The sequence below is a fragment of the Lachnellula hyalina genome, assembly GCF_007821495.1.
Source record: "Lachnellula hyalina strain CBS 185.66 chromosome Unknown contig00147, whole genome shotgun sequence".
NCBI classification, from domain to species: domain Eukaryota; kingdom Fungi; phylum Ascomycota; class Leotiomycetes; order Helotiales; family Lachnaceae; genus Lachnellula; species Lachnellula hyalina.
Window position 1 is genome coordinate 47,118 of NW_022157261.1, and position 23,861 is coordinate 70,978.

The 23,861-nt window shown below is 46.8% G+C and overlaps 6 protein-coding genes across 6 annotated transcripts; 2 read left to right on the plus strand and 4 right to left on the minus strand.

Moving 5' to 3' along the window:
* Nucleotides 1–5,417: 5,417 nt before the first annotated feature.
* LHYA1_G006981 (Ribosome assembly protein) lies at nt 5,418–7,124 on the minus strand (the record flags this gene model as incomplete). The annotated part of the gene is made up of 3 exons (XM_031151914.1): nt 5,418–5,524; nt 5,622–6,846; nt 6,897–7,124. The coding sequence occupies 3 exons, from the start codon at nt 7,122–7,124 to the stop codon at nt 5,418–5,420; spliced, it is 1,560 nt and encodes a 519-aa protein (XP_031002866.1).
* Nucleotides 7,125–7,542: 418 nt separating this feature from the next.
* MSH4 (MutS-like protein) lies at nt 7,543–10,551 on the plus strand (the record flags this gene model as incomplete). The annotated part of the gene is made up of 9 exons (XM_031151915.1): nt 7,543–8,106; nt 8,169–8,454; nt 8,539–8,579; nt 8,627–8,896; nt 8,956–9,043; nt 9,093–9,493; nt 9,550–9,827; nt 9,884–10,032; nt 10,079–10,551. The coding sequence occupies 9 exons, from the start codon at nt 7,543–7,545 to the stop codon at nt 10,549–10,551; spliced, it is 2,550 nt and encodes an 849-aa protein (XP_031002865.1).
* Nucleotides 10,552–13,430: 2,879 nt separating this feature from the next.
* Nucleotides 13,431–14,888, minus strand: PCL6 (PHO85 cyclin-6; the record flags this gene model as incomplete). The annotated part of the gene is made up of 2 exons (XM_031151916.1): nt 13,431–13,607; nt 13,677–14,888. The coding sequence occupies 2 exons, from the start codon at nt 14,886–14,888 to the stop codon at nt 13,431–13,433; spliced, it is 1,389 nt and encodes a 462-aa protein (XP_031002864.1).
* Nucleotides 14,889–16,384: 1,496 nt separating this feature from the next.
* PRE3 (Proteasome subunit beta type-1) lies at nt 16,385–17,341 on the minus strand (the record flags this gene model as incomplete). The annotated part of the gene is made up of 6 exons (XM_031151917.1): nt 16,385–16,703; nt 16,755–16,995; nt 17,053–17,087; nt 17,139–17,153; nt 17,203–17,248; nt 17,308–17,341. 6 exons carry the CDS (start codon nt 17,339–17,341, stop codon nt 16,385–16,387), a joined length of 690 nt encoding a protein of 229 aa, XP_031002863.1.
* Nucleotides 17,342–17,973: 632 nt separating this feature from the next.
* Nucleotides 17,974–18,639, minus strand: ERV2 (FAD-linked sulfhydryl oxidase; the record flags this gene model as incomplete). Its single annotated transcript, XM_031151918.1, has 2 exons — nt 17,974–18,364; nt 18,428–18,639. 2 exons carry the CDS (start codon nt 18,637–18,639, stop codon nt 17,974–17,976), a joined length of 603 nt encoding a protein of 200 aa, XP_031002862.1.
* Nucleotides 18,640–19,270: 631 nt separating this feature from the next.
* On the plus strand, nt 19,271–20,521 carry apf4 (Aminotransferase; the record flags this gene model as incomplete). The annotated part of the gene is made up of 3 exons (XM_031151919.1): nt 19,271–19,337; nt 19,404–20,164; nt 20,216–20,521. 3 exons carry the CDS (start codon nt 19,271–19,273, stop codon nt 20,519–20,521), a joined length of 1,134 nt encoding a protein of 377 aa, XP_031002861.1.
* Nucleotides 20,522–23,861: the final 3,340 nt, after the last annotated feature.

Consider the following 23,861-nt stretch of genomic DNA (forward strand, 5'->3'; position numbering starts at 1 on the left):
AATATCATGTTTTATTGAAACTACCTAGCAAGTGGAAAGTTCGGTGGCTTTTGCTTTTGCTGTCAAGAATGGAATGGAATCTCGGAGCTGGAGGAGAGAAAAATGATGGATTTCAATCTAGTGAGTGCTAGAATTTCCTGCAAAGTAAAGATAGACTAGACTTGAGAATTTATAAAAGTCGTTATGTTATGTTAAAGTGGAATATTAAAAGTAGATGATAGTGAATGCCGCTTTCTATGTCCAGCAAGAGCCTGGGTATATGGTATGGAATTTCTTCACTTGTTTTTCAAGTAATGGTTTAACTCACTTTCCTTAGCCTAAGTTTCCTACACATGCTTTCTTCAATATAGTTTATTGTAACGGCTTGTAGTGTCTCAGCTGGCCCTAATATTATCCTGGCATATATAGGGCTCAGTGAAGGATATTTGGCAATTCCAACTTTATTTGCTTCACTCTTGATACATAGTTACAAGATCCCTCTGCCAATTCCCATCCAAATTTCCAACCAGTCCATCATGCCACCAAAGATATCCCCATCTTAGACACGACTCAATGAAGCAACTAATGTTCCATCTCATCAACAGAACAAACAGTCAAAGCACCAAACTTCTCAGCAAGATCAGCCTCCGGCCCTTCCCTAACATCCTCCTGGAGATAATAGCCTCCTTAACGTCCCTCAACACCCCTTCCAAGAGCGAAAATCTTACAACCGCCCTCACAAACACAGAGTGATCTCGCTGTACCGAATCCAAAAGACGAGCCAAAATTGCCTTCTCTTCCTCGAAATAGGCTCTCAAGCCATGGACGTCGTGGCAGCCGAAGTCTGCTATCATTCCCTGCACACGTTGCATTGTTTGGAACGAAACCGGGTTTTGCTTGATCATGTGCTCGATGGATTGGAATTTTGACTTGATCCGGATGATGCATTGGGCGCTTTGAGAGATGGTGACTTCTCTTCTGCTGCGCAAGCGGGTGCCATTTCGAGGTCTCATTTTGGTGGCTTTCTGCTCTAAGGTTGAGGTGTTGAATTGATGAAATTTAGGAGGAGACAAGCTCTGGTTGTTTTCTCTGATTTGTGTCTTTTTCTTTGATGAGATTTGAGCAGAGTATTTCTGAATAGTCTTGAGGGAACATTGCACCTATAGGTGTGCAGATGGTCGGGCGTTATGATGATATGGACTGATTAGTTTAGATGGAACTATCATATCTGGAACCTAACGGGAACTTAATCACTAGACCGTTCTGTCATTGCTGTCTAATAGCAAATTTACGGTACTAATAGAGGCTTACACACTTACTAGTACAAGAGTAGGCGATCTTCTACTTTTTGCAGTTTACCGAAATGGTTATTCAGGTACCTCTGGCTCAGGAACCGCGGATAACTTTAATTCTTACTTCTTAGGACTTGAAAGACAGATTGATGGTGATTTTATTCTCTGTACAAGCTCAATTGACCCGTTATATACAGTTTAAACCCTATTCCCCGTTCCATTACCAAGATACAGATGAAGATCTAGCATCTAGAAGTTGGTGGCCATTTGCGGAGTCAACGGAGGATACCACTTATCTGCAACCCTCAACATGCCCATGCTCTCCAACAAATCCTTTTCCTCATCAGTATCAAAGAAACTCTGATCCGGAAACATATAGTCAAATGTAAAAGCCACAGGCCGATATCTTTCGCCGTTCACAGCCTGTACCAGGAAGCTGTCAAAATCCTTCCACAGACCCAAATGACCTTCCGATTTCTTCGGGCCAATGAGACACTTTCTGGCCTTCTTGATCAAAGCGCCGTTATCCCTCATCAACCCCCTCAAGTTCTTGTACTTCTCAAGTGCGATGCCTTTGATCAAGCAACTCCAGTCTTCATGAGCCGCAGTGTCTTCGTCATTGCACTTTAGTATCTCCCAGACCCTAGTGATCATGAATTCGTGTTGTAAGAGGATTTCACACCCCATGCCCCTAATGTCTGGACATTTGCTGGAGATTGGATAATTGGCGGACGCTGAAGAAGTGTTGGTTTCGAGGGGGGTTGGTTGGCTGCCTAGCGAAGCGGCATGAACGTTGATGGTTGCTTCATCGGTATGAGCACTTCTGCGGGAGATTTTGCTGGATCGACACTGGCTTGCGTCTTTGCTGGAGTTTTCAGGCGAATAGACTCTTTTGCGTGAAATGGTCCCTTCCATTGGATAGTGAGCCATCTTGAGGTTGGTCTCGAATGAGAACGTGCTTGAGAAGCAGAACTCGAAAGTGCGCTGCTCGAGAAGTTTGAGTGACAAAGCTGCAGAAAGTTCTGTCTGGGATGTTCTGATGATATGAAATATTCTTCGTGTGGAAGGTATTTGTTAAATACTATTGTAGACAGTCCAGGTCGTAATTCTGAAAGGCTAAGCTTGGGAGCTACCACAAGCTTCGTCCTAGATAATTCGAACAGGCACAACCAATATCTCAATTCTGACGTACTAGGGGTTTGAGCTATTACAAAAATGGTCGTTAGTCACCCCAACGAATAGAGCCCATCTTCAGAACTAGTTTTAGGGTTTCAAAATCTACTGTCGTGGGACAGTTTGCTCTTGAATTAGGCACGTGGGAGATCAAAATTTATCTATCGGAAGTAGCTCTCAAAGTGTGAGATAATCACCGAAAGAATCTAAGCCCTAACCCTCTCTGCTCCTCCATATCACGCTGCCTCTGAGCTTCATAGACCCTAAGATGTTCTCCCAAAGTAGGTGCCACATGTAGCCGACTTTCTACGTCTGCGACTACATCATCAGATGGCTCCAAAAACCTCATTTCCAAGTTAAGAAGTTCTATATCATCTCCATCAATCTCACCAGGATCAATTTCATTCAAAATAGCTCCTGTTACCGCCCTTAGCGTCCTCGCTATATGATCCAAAGCAGGACCCATCCTAAAATGCATCTGCCCATCCGCAATCTCCCGTCTAATCTCAAGGAACTCGCGCTCCACGCCTCGATAATTTGGGTAGCCGAGCGGTTGGAGCACGCGCGTGATCGTACTAACTTGTGAACGGACAAGTGGCTGGATAGCTATGAAGCAGCCATTTATGCGCTGAATCATATGCGGGATCCGAGCTCGGTCTTCTTGAGACATAGGACCTCGTTGTGGCGGCATGTGGTATCGTCGTCGGTCGTCGCGGATTGGTGGTGGTAGGCGGATAGTTATGCGTGGTAGTTCCCAGCGTCCTAGTGATTCTTGTTGGGCGTGGTTATGCAGGGCGCGGTCATGCAATGGCTGCCAGACATGGCTGCCTTGCCGTATTGCGTGGATTTGCTGGCGCATCTCTTCGAATTCAAGCGGCTGTAGCCTTTCTGGGGGACCCGTGTTCGGCATCTTGTCTTTTTTTTTCTGTCTTCGTGGAAGTGGGAAAGGAAACGAGGCAAACGAGCAGATAATTCAAGACTATATATTGATGATATTCTGAGTGCGTCATGGTGAAATATAGTACAGCTAGGTATCAAGAGTCCAGCGCAGCCGTTTTGAAAGGGGGGGCCGATCGTACGGTAGTGTCTTAAGCGAGCCAATGAAACCAAGTCAAAGTGCCAAATTCAGGTTCGAGTTGTAACCGTAGAACGCAACAGTTTATCGCTACTGTGAACCCAGAGAGATGTTAGACAATGAAGAGATTTGGGTTGAAGGTTTACAGATGCAGCGGTGGTGGATTGATAAGACTTAAAATTAAAACTAGTACCCTTCAAAGCGACTCAAACTCGCACTGTAATTCAAATCTCCCGAATCCATCTGCTAGACCCATTAATACTCATACTACCCCCATCTCCTTCCAATAATTTGCTCCTTTCCTGAATGTCAGCATTCCCAACAATTCAGAGTATGGTATCCTCCTCGATTGTCGATCTTAGACTGGTGTTGTCTGAGCTCAAAGAAAGGTCGTCCGTCAGACTTTGATCTCTGGCCTCGCGAGGTATGCCGACAGTGCACCAAGCCCCCTTTACTTTGTCAATACTGTGTGGGAAGGCATTGGTCATGCATGTATTGTAGGCATCCACTCGCGATTTTCTTGCGGAGGCAGAGCGGCCTGCGGAACAGCGCTCCTTCATCATTCCCTCTGATATACAATGCTTTATTGAGTGCGTTGAAGAAAGCTGAGATCGCTTGTTTTTCCCACACGATGCACCCTTCCTTGGAGAAGGCTTCCGGGTAGTTTTCTGGCTCAATGTACTTTTTAGTGTTAGATTGACAGACCTGCGGTTTTTGTACCCGAGTGCGTGAATCCAGAAACCGTGCCCACTGTCAGGTCCTACAACGGTAACAACGCCCCTAGCGTCCAAGCAGCACATACATGTAACAGCCTTCCTCTTTGTATTTATCATGGCAAGGGACACCTCGTCTGGATTCACGAGGGCGATTCGTGCAAAGCGTGTGCCATGTGGTATGTTATGCCGGTGCATAATGTCTGTTCGCTCTGAGCGAGTGAAATCCTCAAAGTATAGGATGCTTCGGATTTTGTAGAGACCGTCGCCAAAGTAATCCTGGATAGCCTTGCCAAGGGGATCATGAGACTTGTTGACGCAAGAATCAAGCTTGCTGCTGAGGTAAATGAGTACTTGAGGCTCGGCAACAGTTGTGGAACTTAGGACTTCAACAGCGCTCTGGGTAGGCATCAGCATTGGTATAATGCAGGTACAGAATGCTCACCTTGACAATGGTTCCGGCGTTTCCATTTTTGACCAGTTTGAGAATGATTTCGTCAAGTTTGGCCTCAATTGACGGGGATGAGGAGCTGCTGGGAATGGATTCTGTTGTGTCGACAGTATCAACTTCCATGAAATCGTTCAATTCCATTGTGAAAAATAGAGCAAGTTGTTGTTTTAAGAATATGTAAAGAGTATGCAAAGTTTGTGGCTTTTCGTACTTGAGGTGAGCACAGGTTAGAAAGAATGATTGAAACCCGTCATCTGGAGGATGTAGTGAAGATGCAGAAGAACGCTCTTGAAAGGAATATGGGGCCTCTAGATAGATAGATTCACTAGAGGGCGCAAATTTCGAACTAGACTTGGGCAATTTGAATCTCGACTGATGGATGTCGAGTCAAATGACAGCGGGAGGAACGGGCCTTCCCGCAACACTATCCAATTTTCTGCCACACTAGTAGGATATGAGGATGGACGTCTGAAGAGGAAAACTGATATCTTTAAGGGTTGGGCGCGCCCTCCTAACATAAGAACCGGCTTCGAAATTGAGTGTAGGATTATTATTTGTGTAGAAGTGCATTCGCTGTCGTGATCAAAATGGACATCTTAGAGCCACTAGGCGAACTTTAATTATGAGTGCCGGGCAAAACACATAGTACGACCACTCAACTGGAGTACGCGGTGTTAAATTTCCTGTCCCAAAGCTAAGCATAAACCCAAGTTATGAACTGGTATATTATTGCTTCAATGTCTCCAGATACGAACTGCTTTGTCCTTCCCACCACTTCCAACCTTCTGGCCATCTGGACTCCAGTCTACAGCATACACTTCATCATTATGACCAGGAAGATCTGTTAACGATGATTAGCTGATGTCTTCTTCAAAAGAGTTGACGCAATATCCGATCTACGAAACAACAAAGACTACTAGATTGTTCAGAAGACTTACCAACAGAGAGTTTGTGAGTTCGCATATCCCAAACCTTGAGAGTGGTATCCTTTGATCCGGTGACCAATAATCTAGAATCTGGACTAAATGCACACTGGTATACTGGCGCTACATGCCCTCTCAAGGTGTTGATGAACTTCCCATCCCGCGCGTTCCAAATCTTCGTGTGATTGTCAAATCCAGAGGATGCAATAAGAAGCCCATCGGGAGAAAAGGTAACATGGTTGACTTGCTTTTGGTGTCCAAGCATGCGTGCAACCGGTTTTGTGCCCTTGGATGGATCCCACAAATACATCGTAAAGTCGTCGCTCGCCGACACGAGGCGCTCAACGACCTCACCTTGAATCGTTGCCGCTTTCAAGAACCTCTCAAGTGCTTTTGCTCTTTTGGCATCTTCTGAATCTGGAATTTGTCCTGTGTGGTCGTGGTACGCTGTTCGGAGTACAAAATCTGTCGATAAAGCAAGATGATTGACCCAATGTGCGTGGGAGTTCAGGGAATGAGCTAAAGTACCATCCTTCGCATTCCATACTTTCACTGTCTTGTCGTGTGAACCAGTATATATGAATCCTGTTCCTCCCCACTTGACACAAGAAACGGAGCCTTTGTGCCCGCTTAGTACTAACTCAATCGTCTGTTGGTTGGTCGACCATACTCTGACTGTTGCATCTTTCGATGCAGAAGCTAGGCGAGGCTCTCCTTGCTTCTGAACATGATATGGCTCCCAAGCTAAACTCGTGACCCACTTCGTATGCCCCTTCATTGGTTTCCCTGCTTCCTTGCCCGTTTTTGGATCCCACATCCGTACAGTATTGTCCATACTTCCAGTCGCAATCCTCGATTCATCAGGAGACCAACTAACTGCAAGAACCCAGCTTGTATGTCCTTTTAGTGTATGTACAGGTGTTCCAGTATCACAGTCCCATATTCTAGCAGTATTGTCGCCAGATCCACTCACCATCCGACTGGAGGTTCTTGGGGAGAATTGAGTTGCAAGAATAGCTTTGCCATGTCCTGGGATTGTGGAAGCACATCTCGAAACTGCTTGAACTTTAAACACTGCTTGTGGTGCCGCAGATATATTTAGGACTTCTTCTGTACTGATCAATCCTGGAGTGATGAGAGTCTTGTATATGTTCGTGGGAAAAGCAGTTGTGGTAATTTCTTTAGTTTTCTTGTCGGGAACGGGCAGAGTGAAGCGATAGGGGATATACTCTGAAGAGTCCTTGGCGTGCGTTAGCATAATGAAGAGGGATTGTCTCGCGGCTGGCCTACATGTTCTTGCAAGGTATTCAGAAGAAGCTCTAGGTTCTTGGGGCTTGCATTTGCGACTGGCACCAGAACCGGACCTGAACCTATTGGCAGCCCCGTAATTTCATCAAAGAACTGTATTCTCAAACTTCCCGCATCACTCGGGATTTCCTCAATATCTTGCTGTTTTCTTGCTCTCTCTGCGGCATCTGTTCTCTGTCTCTTGCTTGGTGGGGGGAGGACGGTCGACATGGCGTCGCTAGTGATTGCAAAGACAAATAACCCAGTCGATTAGAGAGTCTGATATGCGTTTGAAAAAGCGTAGACTTCTCTGTACGGCAAAAAAAGCACAGATGTTCGAGAAACGGGAGTCGTGGTGCAAGGCCGGCCAACTTGGCGAAAATTCTCCAAAATTGTTCAGCCTTGTGGTGGTCCGTGCATCACGGTTGCGCCCCGCACCTAAATGTCTCCCCGCGTCGGCAACTTCTCTTTCTCTCATTATTCCAGTACATCGTACCAGGCCTGGCGACAACTTCACCTGTACCAGATACATGTTATTGTGTCATTGAGAGAAAGCTGTTATGTAACCGCTAATAATTTGATATACCGACTAATCTCTAGATATTAACCCTTCATTTCAACAGTCGACCTCATCTCACATGAATAGAACATGGCTACTCCAAGGCCATCTACATCCCAGAGCTATGCCTCACCTTCCTACCAGAATGGATATACTATTTCAACCTCTCAGGCCTATGGCACTCGTCCAAGTACCGCTCGTCCTGGAACTGCTCGACCAAGTACAGGCCGACGTTCGCGCGCAGGCTCAACAATTGGTGGCGGAGAATCTCAGCAGATCGTCTGTGCCATCAATGAGGGCAGAGGAATCACACCAACCGTCGGTCTCGCATTTGTTAATATCTCTACTGGGGAAGCAGTTCTCAGTCAGATCTGTGACAACCAATTCTACGCGAAGACTCTGAACAAGCTCCAGGTCTTCGAGCCTACTGAAATTCTCATCGTTTCCACGGCTGGCCCTCCAAACCTGAAGTCAACGATGTATAAGATTGTCGAAGAAAACATTATCGGAGCAAAAATGGTCCTAGTGGATCGTCGGTATTGGTCAGAGACCTCAGGACTTGAATTCATTTCGCAGCTGGCATTCGCAGAGGACGTGGAAGCAATCAAGGTTGCCATTGGCGGTAGCTATTTTGCTACCTGCTGCTTTGCTGCGGTAGGTAGAAGCCAGCTCTCTCTGGCAGTCGCAGAATTTGGCATGGCTGATACTCATGATAGACTCTAAAGTATATCGAACTCAAGATGTCTCTAACCTTTGCATTCCGTTCTCTTCGCATCAAATTCCAACCCTCAGAAGGCTCTATGATGATTGACCTCTCCACTATCCAATCGCTAGAATTGATCCAGAATATCCACAATCCAAAATCGAAGGAGTCCTTGTTCGGACTAATGAATCAAACTATTACGCCGATGGGTTCCCGGCAGCTTAGGAGCAACATTCTCCAACCGTTAATTCAACCAGAAGTTCTTATTCACCGTTGGGACGCTGTTGAAGAGCTTACATGTAAAGATGATATGTTTTATCAAACAAGACTAGGCTAGTAGCCTTGCGTGAGCCTATTAACTCTTGCTGACTATCTCCGCACAGGTCTGAAGGCCTTTCATGATATTGAGAAGCTCTTGACCAGCGTGAGAATTCTAAAACCACTTGCTTGGAACTTACTTGACCTTACTAGCTGATCATCATCCCTACGCAACCCGACATACGACATTCGGAACAAGCCATCAATAATGTACTCATGCTCAAGACCTTTGTCGAGTCTGCTCTAAAGTTGTATGAAACACTCGCCGGTGCGCGATCAGAGCTTATTCTTGAGATACGAGGCCATATGTGTCCCGAAAACATTAATCCCACGATCCAGCTTATCGCAGAAGTCATCAATGATGATGTGACATACCAAAAGGCTCCTCTGGACTTACGAAATCAGAGGACTTACGCTGTCAAGGTAATCGAGCTAGACAGCCATTTTCAAGCATTTTCCCACAAGCACTGACAACGCCATAGACTGGGGTAAGTGGCCTTCTCGACGTCGCGCGGGATACTTTCAGAGAAGCCACTCAAGATGTGCACCAACATGTCACGGAAATCAATGGTAAGCAGGGCGCATTTGAAGCAGGTTGAAATACTAATTTAGAGACAAGAAACCTATGGGATGCAAGTAGATACAAGATATGACAACGCACGGCGATACTACCTACGAGTTTTCGAATCAGACTTCAATGGACAAGCACTTCCAGATATCCTAATTAACCAATATCGCAAAAAGGGCTTCATCGAATGCCAGACACTGGATCTTATGAAGCTGAATCAGAAGATTGAAGACTCGCACCAAGAGGTTGTCCTGATGAGTGACAAAACTGTCCAGGAGTTACTCGACAATATTCGTGGGGAGATTCCGAACCTTTTCAAAGTCTGCGAGAGCATTGCAATGCTAGACATGATTGCTGCGTTTGCGCACCTAGCCACAACAAGTGATTACTGCAAGCCAGAGATCAGCGACTGCATAGTTATCCAAAGTGGCCGTCATCCAATTAGAGAGAAAGTTGGTCACACATCTTAGGATCGATAAATAGTTTACTGATTTTGTTCGCCGCGTAGGTCCACAAAAATAACAAATTCATTTCCAACGACGTTTATGCAACACAACAGACTCGATTCCAGATCATCACCGGCTGTAATATGAGTGGGAAAAGCACTTATATTAGATCTACTGCGCTCATGTGCGTAATGGCGCAAGTTGGAAGCTTTGTCCCCGCTCAATATGCTTGCTTCCCTATGATTCGCCAACTCTTTGCACGGGTTTCTATGGATGATAGCATTGAAGCTAATGTCTCTACATTTGCTTCCGAGATGAGAGAGACTGCATATATTCTTAGGTACTGCAATCTTTCCATTCCGCAGCGTCTGGTCTCGTTTTGACGATTGTTTGCAGAAACATTGATAAGCACAGTCTAGCTATCATTGATGAGCTTGGCCGAGGGACCAGCACTCGAGATGGCCTTGCAATTGCATTGAGCATCGCAGAAGCATTAGTTGAGAGCAAGGCTTTGGTATGGTTTGCCACACATTTTCGTGAGATTGGTGAGCGCGTAGCCCTGATTGATCATCATAGTCTAATTTTCTGCAGCACAAATCATGAAAGAGCGTCCCGGCGTCATCAATTCCCACCTAGCCGTCGATATGAGCGAAGAAAATACAATGACAATGCTGTACAAGGTCAAGAGCGACTTCGTGAAGGAGGAACACTACGGTCTTGCCTTGGCCCGAGTCGTCGATCTCCCTGCACAGGTCCTCGAAGTTGCAGAGACTGTCTCCAGAGCCCTCGAAGCACAAACCGAAGCAAAGAAACAGTCATCCAAATCGTGTGCCATTGCGAAGAGGAGGAAGGTTGTCTTGAGTCTGAGGGAGGTGCTGCAGCAGGCGGCAGATAGTCCTATGGAGGGAAAGGTCCTTTTGAATTGGTTGAGGAAGTTGCAGGAGGAGTTTGTGCGACGAATGGAGCAGATTGAGAATGATGTTGTGAGCAGCGATGCGGAGGATGCGGAGTCAGAGGAAGAACAGGCGGAAAGTATGGTTACGCCTGATAATGATATTGCTTGAGGTCGATCGATACAACATAGAGCGATGGCTGAGCCACTGAGGTCTGGCAGGTAAAGGTCTTAAATATTGCGTTGTTACATGAAAATTCGCACAAGGGTAGCTTCAAGCATTTGTAATATTAGCTAATAACCATCCATCAATGTATACTAGCTCAATATATCCAGAAATTATTTATAAATGAAACATACTAGCCTCACGCAAACCAAGGAGAAGTAACTTGCACCAGCAATTGTATACCGGTAAACTAAACGCACAGCACGGCGTGCACCGCTAGTGCTAGAAACTACTTTATGTGAAGGTTCTATAATCTACTTCTGCAATCTCTAGGCACTCGAGTTTCTTTGCTACTAGAGAAAGTCGAGATTTTATATTTAAATGTTTTCTCCATGTTTGCGCCATGGTAGACCTGCATTTTCGCAAGTCTCGAGGACACCCTGAACCTTATCTCCGCTTAGTGATACTACCTGTAGGCTAAGATGAGATTTAATCTGTAGCTCGAATTGGGAACTTGAAACTTCTAATAGATATTAATTAGGAAACGGGTCCCAAAAGCTCGTAATGCTCACCCACTACCCAAGATTTTGAATAAGTGACTAGACGACCTAACGGTCTGCATCCCGTTAACTACAATTAGATCCTAGTAACGCTTTGAAAGTCTGTTAGCTTAGCACAAACCACAGGAACCACGACTAACAGCTATATGTTATTGGAGTACCTGGGTTCACCGGACCTAATTTAGCGCTAGTGCCCCCCTTTCTGGGTTAGCCGAGACCACGGAACTGTGATTCTGATCTACTAGTCTCAGTCCCTTTCACAATGACTTATAACCGCGCTACTTTCTGATTATAGAGGTAGGTATCCTGGCACTACTTTGGTCTCTCGCACTTCTTCTTACATCACTAGATTCAGTCCAGATCATCAGAAGTCTTACTATATATATCCACACTGAGACCTTTTTCATCTCCCTATAACATCCAACCCAGAGTCCTGTAAGAACTTCGCAGATTTTAAACAACTCTGCGATCACTGCAATCACTTCAATCACTGTGGTCACCACAAGTACGCCAACATACCTCACATCCTCATCAGCCCGACACCATGGAATCACCAACCACAGCCACAACATATACTCGTATGTTATGTGGATCCAAGCGCGAATACTCCAAACTCATCGAATGCCACCACGCCATCATCCAATCAATCCGATGGAGGTTTAGAGATCTTAGCCTCGCGAATATCACCCTGCACCACCATACTCTCATCCAAGGCGAATTCGCGCGAAGAGGAATAAACTTCATCGACAACTGGGAAGATATGTTAGACAATATTTTGGCTTGTTTCAGGTACATGCACACACTGCCTGGGAAGTTCTTGATCTTGGACCATAACTTGCGAACTCTGGGAGATATGATGGATTTGTTGGATGCGGCTCTTGAGATTGGTCAGCTGTCCAAGTTCAACATAGACGAACAAGCAGAGGCGACAGACGATGACCAGGAAGGCTTGGAATTTTCACCAGGAGCTGAAGCCTTGAATGATACAGATGCTGGTGCAGATGCAGATGATGAGTGGGAGTCGGAATCTTGTGGAAGTTGCTGTTCAGATCTGATGACATTCGAATCGGATACCGAGAGTGAAGAGGAAGGGTTTCACTTTGCTTTGCACTGTCGCTCTTCAAGCCTGTCATCATCCGACTCGGATACAGATAGTGAAGAGGGAGATTATCTCCAGAGCCTGGACGATGACAGTGAGATGGTGCAATCATTGTTATTAGAAGAGGCAGGTGGTCTCCCTAGTTGGATATATTAGAGATTGAACCACACTATGCAATTGTTGTATATTCACCACAGTCCCTGGTGGGAAGCAGTTTTGGGTCGCAAAGATGTATGAGGGGAGGCGGGAGGGCGGATAGGGAAACGTTGTATTTTGAAGCGAAGAATTATCCGAGGAAAAGGGTGATGGAGGATATGGCCATGTATGATCGGGAAAGGGAGAAGAAGTTCTTTGTTACTAGCAGCAGGGAAAAGATATTACTATGCAGTGAGGACTTCATGGAAATGAAGGGAAATAGGAGGGAGAGGCTTGAAATAGCGGGAAGGAGAGAGAATGGACCTGTTTTGTTTTTGTTATTTGGTATCTCTAATTCCTAATAAGTTAGAATCGCTACATTTCTACTTGATCCCTATAATAAAGATAAATGTTAACCTATTCTATTGCTAGTTAGCACAGTACAAGTCAGCCTGCGGGTTCGAAAATCCACGACGCCCACTAATTACCACTCCGCCTCCCTCTCCTCCCCTCTCTTATTATCCGACATAACGTCACATCAAACCACAAAACACAACGAGCTTTCACAGTACAGTACTCACCATTAAAACAATTATAGACACCCCTGCATTCATTATCATCTATAGAGCCCCCTTCCATCCACATCCACATCCACTTTCCCAACCCACTTCACTTCACATCAATAATTGTTTCCAAGTTCCAACTCTCTCTCTCCCTCATCCCTCTCAAATACAACTATAAACGCCATATAACGCCATCCACCCTCTATCCACCAAATTACCATCGCATCGCATGATTTCGCACCAGCCATCCATAAGAAAACCCTCCCCATACCAGACCAGAGCATAATCAATTGCTGAATCCATCTTGCCATCCATCCATGCATTCGACCGTTCATCCATTCGTGTGTATAAAAAAAAGCCAAAGCTAAAGCCAAGTCGAAAAGAGTCTATTTGTTTCCGAATAAAAATGAACAAGTTTACCTTTCGGCATCCATCAATCCAGACCCCATTCCATCCCTCTACTTGATCTCGCAAGCAGCAAATCAAATATATAAGTAAAGGCACACAGGTAAGCCAATAATTAATCAATCACGGGGCATATGCGGAATCAGCATCACGCTGTGCAATCACTTCGCGCGCATAAAATTCTACAAGCATGGTGCCGTAGGCTTCTAGTTCTTCGACGGGGACGGAGAGGCGAAAGTCGTTGAGGAGGAGGAATTGTAGTTCGAGGTGGTTTAGTTCGGGGAGGGGGAGACCACCGACCTGTTTTTGCTTGTGTTAATTCCAATTCTAGATGATAGGTAGAATGAGGGGAGGGGAGAAGGGAAATACCTTTGCATATCTCGAATTGGTATAAAACACATCCGAAAAGAACTTGCTCGCGCACGTGACGCCTGCAATAACCAATCTATGGATATTAAAGCTATCCACGACGAAGAAGTGTGAGAGCGGGAACGAAGGCTTGACGGGGCTGGTTTCCGTATGTGTATATGATCTTTGATCTTCTCCATCTCCACTTCCGCTTGATGAGGAGTCTGCGAGGTCAGAGCCGTCTGCTGAGTAGCCTGTCGAGGGGCGCGAGTTGTCCAAATCCATGGATTCCCGCCGTAATGCTTGCATGGGAGCGGCGTTGACGCGCTCTGTCATGCGGTCAAAGTAGACCAGGAGGGATAGAAATACCTCGTAGGTTGTGGGACAGTATTTATGTATTCGAGATAGGTAGCTGAGGATGGTGATGCTGGGCACGTTTTTTCCATGGAAGGCTAGGACGCTGGATGAAAGGCCGCTTAGGTTTGAGGAAATTTCGCCTGAGGGTATAGGTCGGTTCAAGGTCTCGTGTTGTTGGTCGTTTGTGGTTGTGATTTTGGTGAGAAGCCCCGCTACCATTTCAATGATATCTGTAATTGGCATCCCGCTTATCTCGTATTTCAGTGCCGGGTTGTCTGTTGCTCTCCTCCGTCCAGATTTCCCCCCCAATAAGAAATCCTCGGTGGCAAAACTCTGTATGTGTGCAAGATCTCGCACTTTTATAGTATTCCCCGCATAACCCTTCACATCGTCTAATGAACTCGGTCCTGCAAATTCTACCTCGGGCTTTGCCAGGATAATAGGTGGTTTGTTACTCGCTGCTGCATCTTCCGGATACGGGGATTGTCTGGTCGATGTAGAAGAGTGGGGAAAGTTCTCCTGGCTGGTAAATCTATTTCGCGTGAAAGACCCTGTGTTCGAACTCGAGCTTAACGGTGGCGATGGTGGCGGTTCCGTCTTTATCGTCTCCGTCTCTGCCTCGACCACATTATCACTTGCTTCCTGCTCTACTGCTCTCGAAGGCGTACTCGGCGGAGGCGTGCCCGCTGCTATCGGGACTGGTCGGGGACTACTAGGACGACGCTCGACTCTCGATTGTGAGGTTTGGCGGTATGGGGATGCAGCAGGAGATCGCTCATGGCCAGACCCAGCTCGCATCTTCCGACTGCGATGGTAATGGGATCGCGACGAGTCGGAACCGAAATCGCTGCCGAAATCAGTTATCACGGCGGCCATTCTCAGGCTACAGTGTGCGTGGAGGAGAAGATATGCTGTAGGTTGCAATTATCAGCCTGTGTTTTGTGAAGTTTTGCTTGAAGGCTAGTTGGCAGTGGGACATGGATGCAACGAAATGACGAGGCGATCTGTCGAAATGTAGGAAGGAGGATCTGGGTTGTTGTTGTGGTTCGAGCGGGAACGAAGCTGGAGGTGGGAGGTTTATCAGGACCGCCCAGGCAGGATAGCGACTTTGATTGTCAAGGCTTCGCACAACGCGCAATAAAGCCTCGAAGGCCTTGAGTATTCACTTTGAAGATAGCCATAAAGGGAAGCACGACTGTTGAGCCAAAACGACTCATTTCCTTGCAAAACAAATCACGGCGGTAGAGGTTGAGAGATTGGGTGTGGTGTTCATCACTCGTACTTGCTTTGCACGGGCGACCCCCACGAAAACTTATCCGCACAGCGTTTACAATAAAGACGAGGGAATGGCTTACCTGCAGCATTCCTAGAATTATGGCAGACGTAGAATGTGGTTTCTGGACAGCGTCCTATGCATACGCGTACGCAAGATTCGCGTTGGTGGTCGATATCGCGGCGTTATCTGATGGTTGATGTTTTCGGAGGTTGCAGCCGGGATCAGACGAGAGTTAGGTTCGCCAAAGGGTCCAGCGAAAGACAACTAGATGATAATGGCGCAAGTGCGAGTGCAAGTGCAAGGCAAGGCAAGGCAAGGTAAGGCAAGGCAAGTACGGTGCTATACAGTCCGTACTGTAGTATGACGACCGCTGTGGACCCGCACAGCTTTAGGGGGGCGAATAGGAGGGGAGGCAATGCACAGAAGAATCAACGATCTTCAGAAGAGCAGAGGAGAGGAAGAGGGGATGGGAGGGGAAGAGGCGAATCTGTCAAACACCGACTGCAAGAAGGCGAGAGACGAATATGCAAAGTCAGCACTGTATAAAGTTGCTTTCGAGGACTAGAACAGAAATCATAAACTATTTCTACAAATACCAGTCCCAACCCAACGCCAATATAGCACCCTTGCGCGGATATTTTGCATCTGCATCTGGGCCGTCGTTGGTGGGGGTTCTGCTTAAGCTATCCGCGAGTAGGAGCGAGAGAGGCTGACACGTTGAGGCGGCAGATTCGGACGGAGCCAGAGCATCGGCCTTCCTTCCTCCCAAGCCAAGGTACAAGTAGTTCTTGTATCACCATGGACTTTCTGCAGTCATCCGTTCCAAGAAGTCATCATACAGTACGTCGCAATGGTAGTGCTAAGTCATGGCTATTTTCCTAGAGATCACGACGGAGCCCGGGCACGATATCTCGCTCTCTCCCTAGGCAGTTTTCTTTTTGTCCTCACCGCTGCTACACGCCATATATTCAAAACAGGTGGAAACTTTCTTGACCGCTATATCACAAGCTACAGCCCTGTCGTGGCTGCAATAAGGTTCGGCGCGCCCAACACCATCCCATTTAATGCTCATGCTCATATCTAATTATACATTCGCCTATTGGTGACGGACAGCGTAATCCGTATCTGGCAGATACAAGTGCCTATTTGCCCCCTTCTGAGTCAAAACCACCATACGAATCACTCCTCCCGAGCTGCCATCCCACTTGATAGCCTCTCGTAATGCGCCCTTGACGAATTTGACGGCCGCTTCTTCATCCATTCCCTCTCTCCAGTTGGAGTCGCAGTATCCGTAGATGTATGTTGAGCCTGATCCGCCGATGGCGTATGATTGCTTGTGTAATGATCCCCCCAGGGGTATCGAGTAGACCTGTCCTCCGTGTCGCTCATCCCAACCTGCAATGATCAACCCAGCACTGTCCCTCATCAGCATTGCTACCAAGATATACCCACTCTAGAATCCATACCTCAATCTATCCTTGTTCTCGTAGCACAACTCCTGAAACATCGCCGCCGCTGTCTGGGTCGTGGGTGGTCGGTTGTTGGCTGTGGCATACATTCCCAGCTGGTAATGAACAATATCTGCAACCGCCTGTGTGTCTGCCGCAGAGCCGGATCGACAGCACCAGATGGTGTCGTGGACTTGAGTGAGCTTGTCGGTGACACGGTTGGCAATGTATGCTCCGGTGGTGGTTCTAGAATCGGCGCCTAGTCACTACCATCAGCATCCCTTCCTACATTTTATGCAGCTTCGTAGAGACAAACCTAAAATAACACCGTCTTTGAAGTTGATCGCCATGCTGGGTTCATGTCAGTTCGGTCGAAGATATTGTTGTCCGGTCGAAGCTTACATTGAGGTTCCTAAGCTAGGGAAATGTCAGTAAACTCAGCATAGAAGGATTAGGAAGGTCTTACTTGACTTCGCCCTTCTTGAGGCGGTCCATATCAACATGGATACCATCTGCCAGAGCTCCTGTTAGCTACCGTATGAGGGAATGGAGCTGTTTGGAGACGATGTACCTTCATTCAACATTCCTGACGTTCCAAACTCCATCGTGACTACTTGGGTATCTCAAAGACGTAAAAGAGGAATGCGGGAAAAACCAGTTAGGATTCTGGTTGGCGTGAAGTTGCTTGGGGTTGATTGAGCTTAAGTTGAAGCTCAATACAGGCAGCTTTGACGCGCAGCAACAACCGCGAGGCTGTATGGCTGACTAACCACATCACGTGGTTATCATCATCTTCCTCTCCTGAAATGACAACGACTTAAGGTATGTGACGATGTATATGATAGCACGGCTAGTTAGTTGGACAAGAAATGATGGCCTTGTGGGTTTCATGTATATATATATACTAAAAAGGGGGGTGTATCTATGGTGCTACTTCCTCCAAATCACAAAATTGCTGATTCAAAGGACTGAGAGGCCCCTGAGGAGTCCCTCATTTCAAACTTCCTTTCAACCATGATATCTATCCATAATACAACGCAATAAAATCCTCTAGTGAGGTGGCTTTTCAAACTTATCCCCAAACCAATCCGTCAACGCCACGCTTTTAATCCTAAAGCAGCCTCCCCTACTAATATACAAGCCTTTATACAATAACCATGTCCAATAATCAACCTCCTCTAGTCAACCTGTTCTCAGTCAGTACCCATATCACAATTAAAACCCAATCTGGCAGCACCTACCCCTCTTTCTCATCCAAGACCAACGGTGTAAAAGCATCCTTCTTCTGTACCCCCTTCCCTTTCTTCCCATCCGCCTCATCCTCCGCACACCCACAATCATAAAAATCTCCAATTTTCGAACAATCAAACTCCTTCTTCTTCAACCTCTTATTAACCACATTATGTACATGGCAAGCCCACGCTGCAGCCGTACTCCTCGACGCGACCTGCGGTGGATACTTCTCTAGCACCTTTTGGAAATGCTGCGCGCAGTCGCCGCAGGGGTAGAGGCGCGCGAAGAGGTGGATGTAGGCTTTTAGGGCTGTGCTGTCGTCTGCGCTGGGCTTATCGGGGAATTTGGCCATCATGGTGTGCAGGAGTTTCCACGATGCGTTGCCGAGTTCCGCTCTATTTGCTTCACGTTAGTCGTATACCCGAATTAAATGATAGGAAAAAGACAAAGGGGCGTACTTCAAGGTGGCATTCTCGAGCTTCGGTGCTGTGGCTGCACCTTTTAATAGCCCTTCGTCCAGGTTTACATCTTGTTGGTATTGGTATGAGGGAACGTAATCCGGATGTCGGGTCCCTTGCGCTTGGTTTCTAAATGAAGATACGAAAATGAAGCCTAAAAATGCCGAGACCGCTATGATCATAAACACGGTGATGTTCTGCCTGCGTGGCATTGTGTATACTTTCGAGGTGTACTCCAGATGTGGGCTTCGTGATTACTTTTCGGTGGATTCGATAATTGTAGATCTGCGATGTTTGCTGGTGGAAGAGAGATTGTCGCCACCGCAAAAAAGTGACCACGTCTCAGCAAGGAACTTTGTTCAATTTCATTATTGTTGTCGATTCGTTGTCGTTGTTCAAAATGGCCTGTTGACTAGGTAGTCGTTCCATCCCAAGAAGTAAAAGCGGCTGAAAGTAATTTGAACCGTGAGGATTTACCGTAATATGATAATAATCGGCTGATCTGATGTGCCTAAACACTAATTCTAGCCATCTGATTGGGCAAATAGGGTATGCTATGCACTGTTCAGAACAGTTTATTTGAACCCAAACGGAATCAAACTACTTTGCGGCCGCACGGAGTATTCGGAGGCTAGCGGCAAGGTACACTAACGTGCAGAGCCGTTTATCGAATCCCCCGCGCTCCGGTCCCGCACCAAAATTAATTTCTAGTGACTCTCCCCCATACAGTATTTGGATTGTCAGCACGAAGAGTCATTCACACCGCACACCTATACCGCTTCTTCCCCAATTCATCCCAAATCTCTTCTATTTGCACATTCTCTTTACAACCGTCTCTTCAAAATGTCATTCCCTCCACCTCCCGTCAACACCATCAATTGGGACGATATCGGCTTCAAAGTCCGTGAAGGTACCTCCATCCTCTCCCCGCCATTTGGCATTGCACCTCACCAACACCACTAACACCCAATTCCAGTCAACGGCCACATAGAATCCCATTACAGCACCAAAACTGGACAATGGACGACCCCCAAATTCGTCACCGACCCCTACCTCCGCCTCCACGGCATGTCCCCCGCCCTCAACTACGGCCAGCAAGCCTACGAAGGCATGAAAGCATTCCGAACCCCCTCCAACGAAATTACCATATTCCGTCCCAACCGCAACGCATCCCGTCTCCAGCACTCCGCATCGTTCATATCCATCCCACCTGTGCCCGAGAACATATTCCTGGAAGCTGTACACGCGGCTGTGTCTCTGAACGCCGAGTTCGTACCGCCGCATGAGACGGGCGCAGCTATGTATATCCGTCCCTTGATCTTTGGATCTTGCGCGCAATTGGGCTTGAATCCGCCAGAGGAGTACATGTTCTGCGTGTACGTGCTCCCCGTGGGCGTCTACCATGGCGTGCACCCCGTCAAAGCGCTCATCCTCGAGGAATTCGACCGATCAGCCCCAGACGGAACAGGCAGTGCGAAAGTAGGAGGGAATTACGCACCAGTGTTGAGGTGGAGCGAGAAGGCTAGGAATGAGGGCTATGGTATTACGTTGCATTTGGATAGTAAGACGAGGACGGAGATTGATGAATTCTCAACGAGTGGGTTCATTGGGGTCAAGACACAAGGGGGAGAGACGACGTTGGTAGTGCCGGATAGCAAGTGTGTTATTGATAGTGTCACCAGTGACAGCTGTCAAGACATTGCAAAAAGTAAAGGATGGAAAGTTGAGAAGAGATCTGTAAGTTCCCTTTATGTCCGCGTGCTCACAACCACCTAACCGGTTTTGCAGATCAAATACGAAGAACTCCCTGAATTTAGCGAGGTCTTAGCAGCCGGCACAGCCGCAGCGCTTGTTCCCATCAAGTCTATTACGCGCACTTCCCGCAACGAGACGACCTCTTACATCAAGGCCGACTCAGAAGAGCCCGGTCCAGTATGTGTGGAGCTGCTGAGAGTGTTGAAAGGTATTCAGCAGGGCAAGATCGAGGATACATTTGGATGGACCAGCCCAGTTAGCCAGGTGGATGCTACAAAGTACTCTGCTGGCGAGCAGACAAATGGTGTAAATGGTGACAATGTTGATAAGTTGCCGTAAACGACATATGAAATGAAAGCAAAAGTTCACTATACTGCGCGCACCTCATTCGGGACCCAAGGCACATCTTTATCCTTCCTCCCATGCGACCACCCCCATTTCTCATTGAAACTTTCCCCACAACAATCAAATTAACAAAGATACGCCTCGGCTTTCGCATTCATAGTCATAGGATTAGTAAGCTTAAGCTTGTCTTCTCCCCGTAACATTACATTGCCTCCCTGTCCCATACCTATGCTCGCCTCTATAGGGAGCTTCAATCTCATTGGGCAGTCTGTATACCTCTAGAACTTTTCTACCATGTTTACTATACGTTTCCCGTTTATATCTTTATCCTTTCGGTAGTTGAATTCTGATGTCAAGCTTTATAAGCCTAAATGGGAAGTGGGGCGTTTAAGCGAAAGCCCCTTTTCACCGCTTTGACTGCGAACGGGAAGTTGGATTTTGTGGTTGTAAATTCTTAGAAAAGCCCGACTTACTGAAATTGGGATCATAGGAGACAAATTTATCTTCAAATGTGATATGATTTTCAGGAAGGTCGTATTACAAGCTCAAATCATTTACGAGGCGTGTTGATATTAGAAGCCAAGCAAGATGTTTACACTAATTGCCGTTGAATATGGTGTAATGCTCTATAAATAAGTGATTACCAAGGCTTCAAAAACTGAGATTAGGGAAATGGCTCTTATCCTGGACAACTGAGTAGTATAATCTATCAATATATCTTTACGCACCCGTTTACTGCTTACAATTCCCTTTTGAGGTCTTACAGTTACTCACTTAAGATATGTCACATTCCAATTGCTAGTCACCGACTCTCCTGGTCCTTGGCTTGGTTATCCTGCTTCAATTTCTGCTATCTATTTGATGGCTAACTTCGTTCCACCCACCATCCTTCTCAACAAGAAAGCTGTACCGATCACCATGCAATCGATCTCCCCATTCCAATTCCACTTCCTGGTTCCGAATACGCAGCAAATCTCTCCCGAAGTATGCGATCCCCACAAGTTCACCTCGCTATCGTGAATGGCGGTGGTCTCATCACTTGGAAGATACGTGATCAGGACATAGTCTCGTCGCAAAAGGGTTCTGAGCTTGATACCCACTTCATCGAAGCTGGTCCCTGCGTTTCTTGCTCGTCATACCTCATTTATTTGATGTCGATGGAAATCACAGTTTGAATCGCCGAATTCGCGGAAGTAAACACGAGGAGTCGGTACCTGTTTACCGGGGCCAAGGTTCCGCAGGAGATTGAGGTACCCTTGGAAGATATCGTCGTTCTCCCTGCAAAGCAAGCGCAGGCTATCAGAATACTTCCCAGTAGGTATTCCAGAGTTTTTGCTTTTGTCAAGGTGGTGGACATAGTCGTGAAGTGCCCATTTTCGAATAGGTGAATCTGTGAAGGTATTTCGAAAGGCGTAAGAGACCATTGAGGTTTTTGTCTCTGCCTCCCGGTTATATGCACAGATACTTCGGATTCCGTCCATTGTCCTATTGGCAAGTTCGACCAGGCATATCTTCTCCACAAAGACGTAAAGTTTGAAGAGTCGCTCTAAATGCTTCTGACTATTGATCAGAGATACTTCCCCCCTATAGAGCCAGTGAACAAAGAGTCCAAACGCATCAGAGCTTTCCTCTGGTAGATGCATCACTCCAACTCCCTCCTGAAAGGCGCCTGTGAATCCCTTGGAAAAGTAATCTGCCTTATTACAGATGACTTTCTTATGAACAATGTATTCTTTCTGCTCTTTTCCCACGTAGATTGTGACAAATTCCGTTCCAAGGTTGCTATTTAAACGTATTAGCTGTGATATGCTCTGCGGCAGAAAGACCACGATGACTTACTCTCCGAGTATCTCTGGTTGCGCCATCTTGACGTTTGCAGCTGCTCCACGTTTGGTGTCAGAAGTGTCGCATCATCTTGCGCATCCATCTGCGTCACTCTACAATCCAACCCACCCACTCTGAATCGCTTTTTCCTTCAGTAGTCTCGTCGGCACCTACCCGTCGCCTCTCAACGAGGGGTTTGATTGTTGATGGCCGTCATGACCACTGCGCAACCAGAAGGAGTCAGGATTATCCTAGGATTGAAGACAGTCAGCTTCCGGATTCCTTTTTAAAGTTGACCTGATGGCGGTAAGGTTTGTAGTGAATTTGATATCACGTGGGGCTATATGGCAGATTGCTTTCAGAAGTCAATTCTCTGAACAACACTCAATTTCCTTATTCCTCGACAACGATAAACGACAGATCCTGGGACATCACAAGTGGAATCAAAATGGCCTCAGTGAGTACTCTTCAATAGCATTATGCTATACCTGCTGATTATGAGGAGAGCGTCACCTCAAGCTTTACCAGCGGGTCAACTAGCAGTGGCGCCATCGTCGTTCATCGCAGCAAGCCGACACGCCTCCTTGGAGAGTGAGTTTTATCTGAGTGCCCGATTGTACCATCTCTAACCCGTGATGTTTTAGTGAAATGGGCCTCGAAATGATCGTTATTGTGACTGTCAATGATGGCCAGGTGCGCGCCGTCCTATGAAGCTCCAGAAAGTGAAGCTGACTACGCATTTGTTGAAGGTCGAATTCCATCGCATCCACAAAGCGCTGCTCCTCAACTCCGGCGAGAAGTTCGCGGACCTGATTGAAGATGTTCCACTACCTCAGCTTCACCAACTAAGTGGCGACGTTATCGGTTTACCAGAGATTGGGTCGAAGACTATCAAACACTTCATCAACTATCTCTACACCAAGGCTATTCCAACCCTTGATCCAGTAGACACCCCTGAGGCTAAGATTGATAAGACCAAGGAAATGATTTGCCTGTACGCCTTCGCCGAGGAATATGAAGTGCACACCGACTTCCGCAACAAGATCGCCGACGAAGTTCAAGACAGCTTCCTGGCAATCGAGTCAATCTCCAGATCTGGCATAATCAGTCACATCTATAACGCTACACAGCCAAACTCAAAAATTCGCAGACTCGCTGCCTTCTTCCTCCTCCACCATCTTCGATCCCCGGGGTACACGGACGATCAATCCCTTATCACTTTCTTGGATCAGAACAAAGAGGCACGGGACGACTTTGTCGACGCGGTTAGATTCTTTGAACCTGGTCAGGATCCTCGCATTCGAGACTGTAGCGGCGATGCAAAGTGTTTGGAGTGCTATCATAATCCTCGATATTTAGAGGGAAAGGTTGGAGTGCACCCTTGCCAGTTTCATGTGCACGAGTATATTGGGGACTTTAAGGGTATTAAGTTGAAGGAGATCGATGGGGTACACGTTTATGAGGATGATGGTGACGAAGGTGAGCCGCAGCACGAGCCATGTCATTTGTT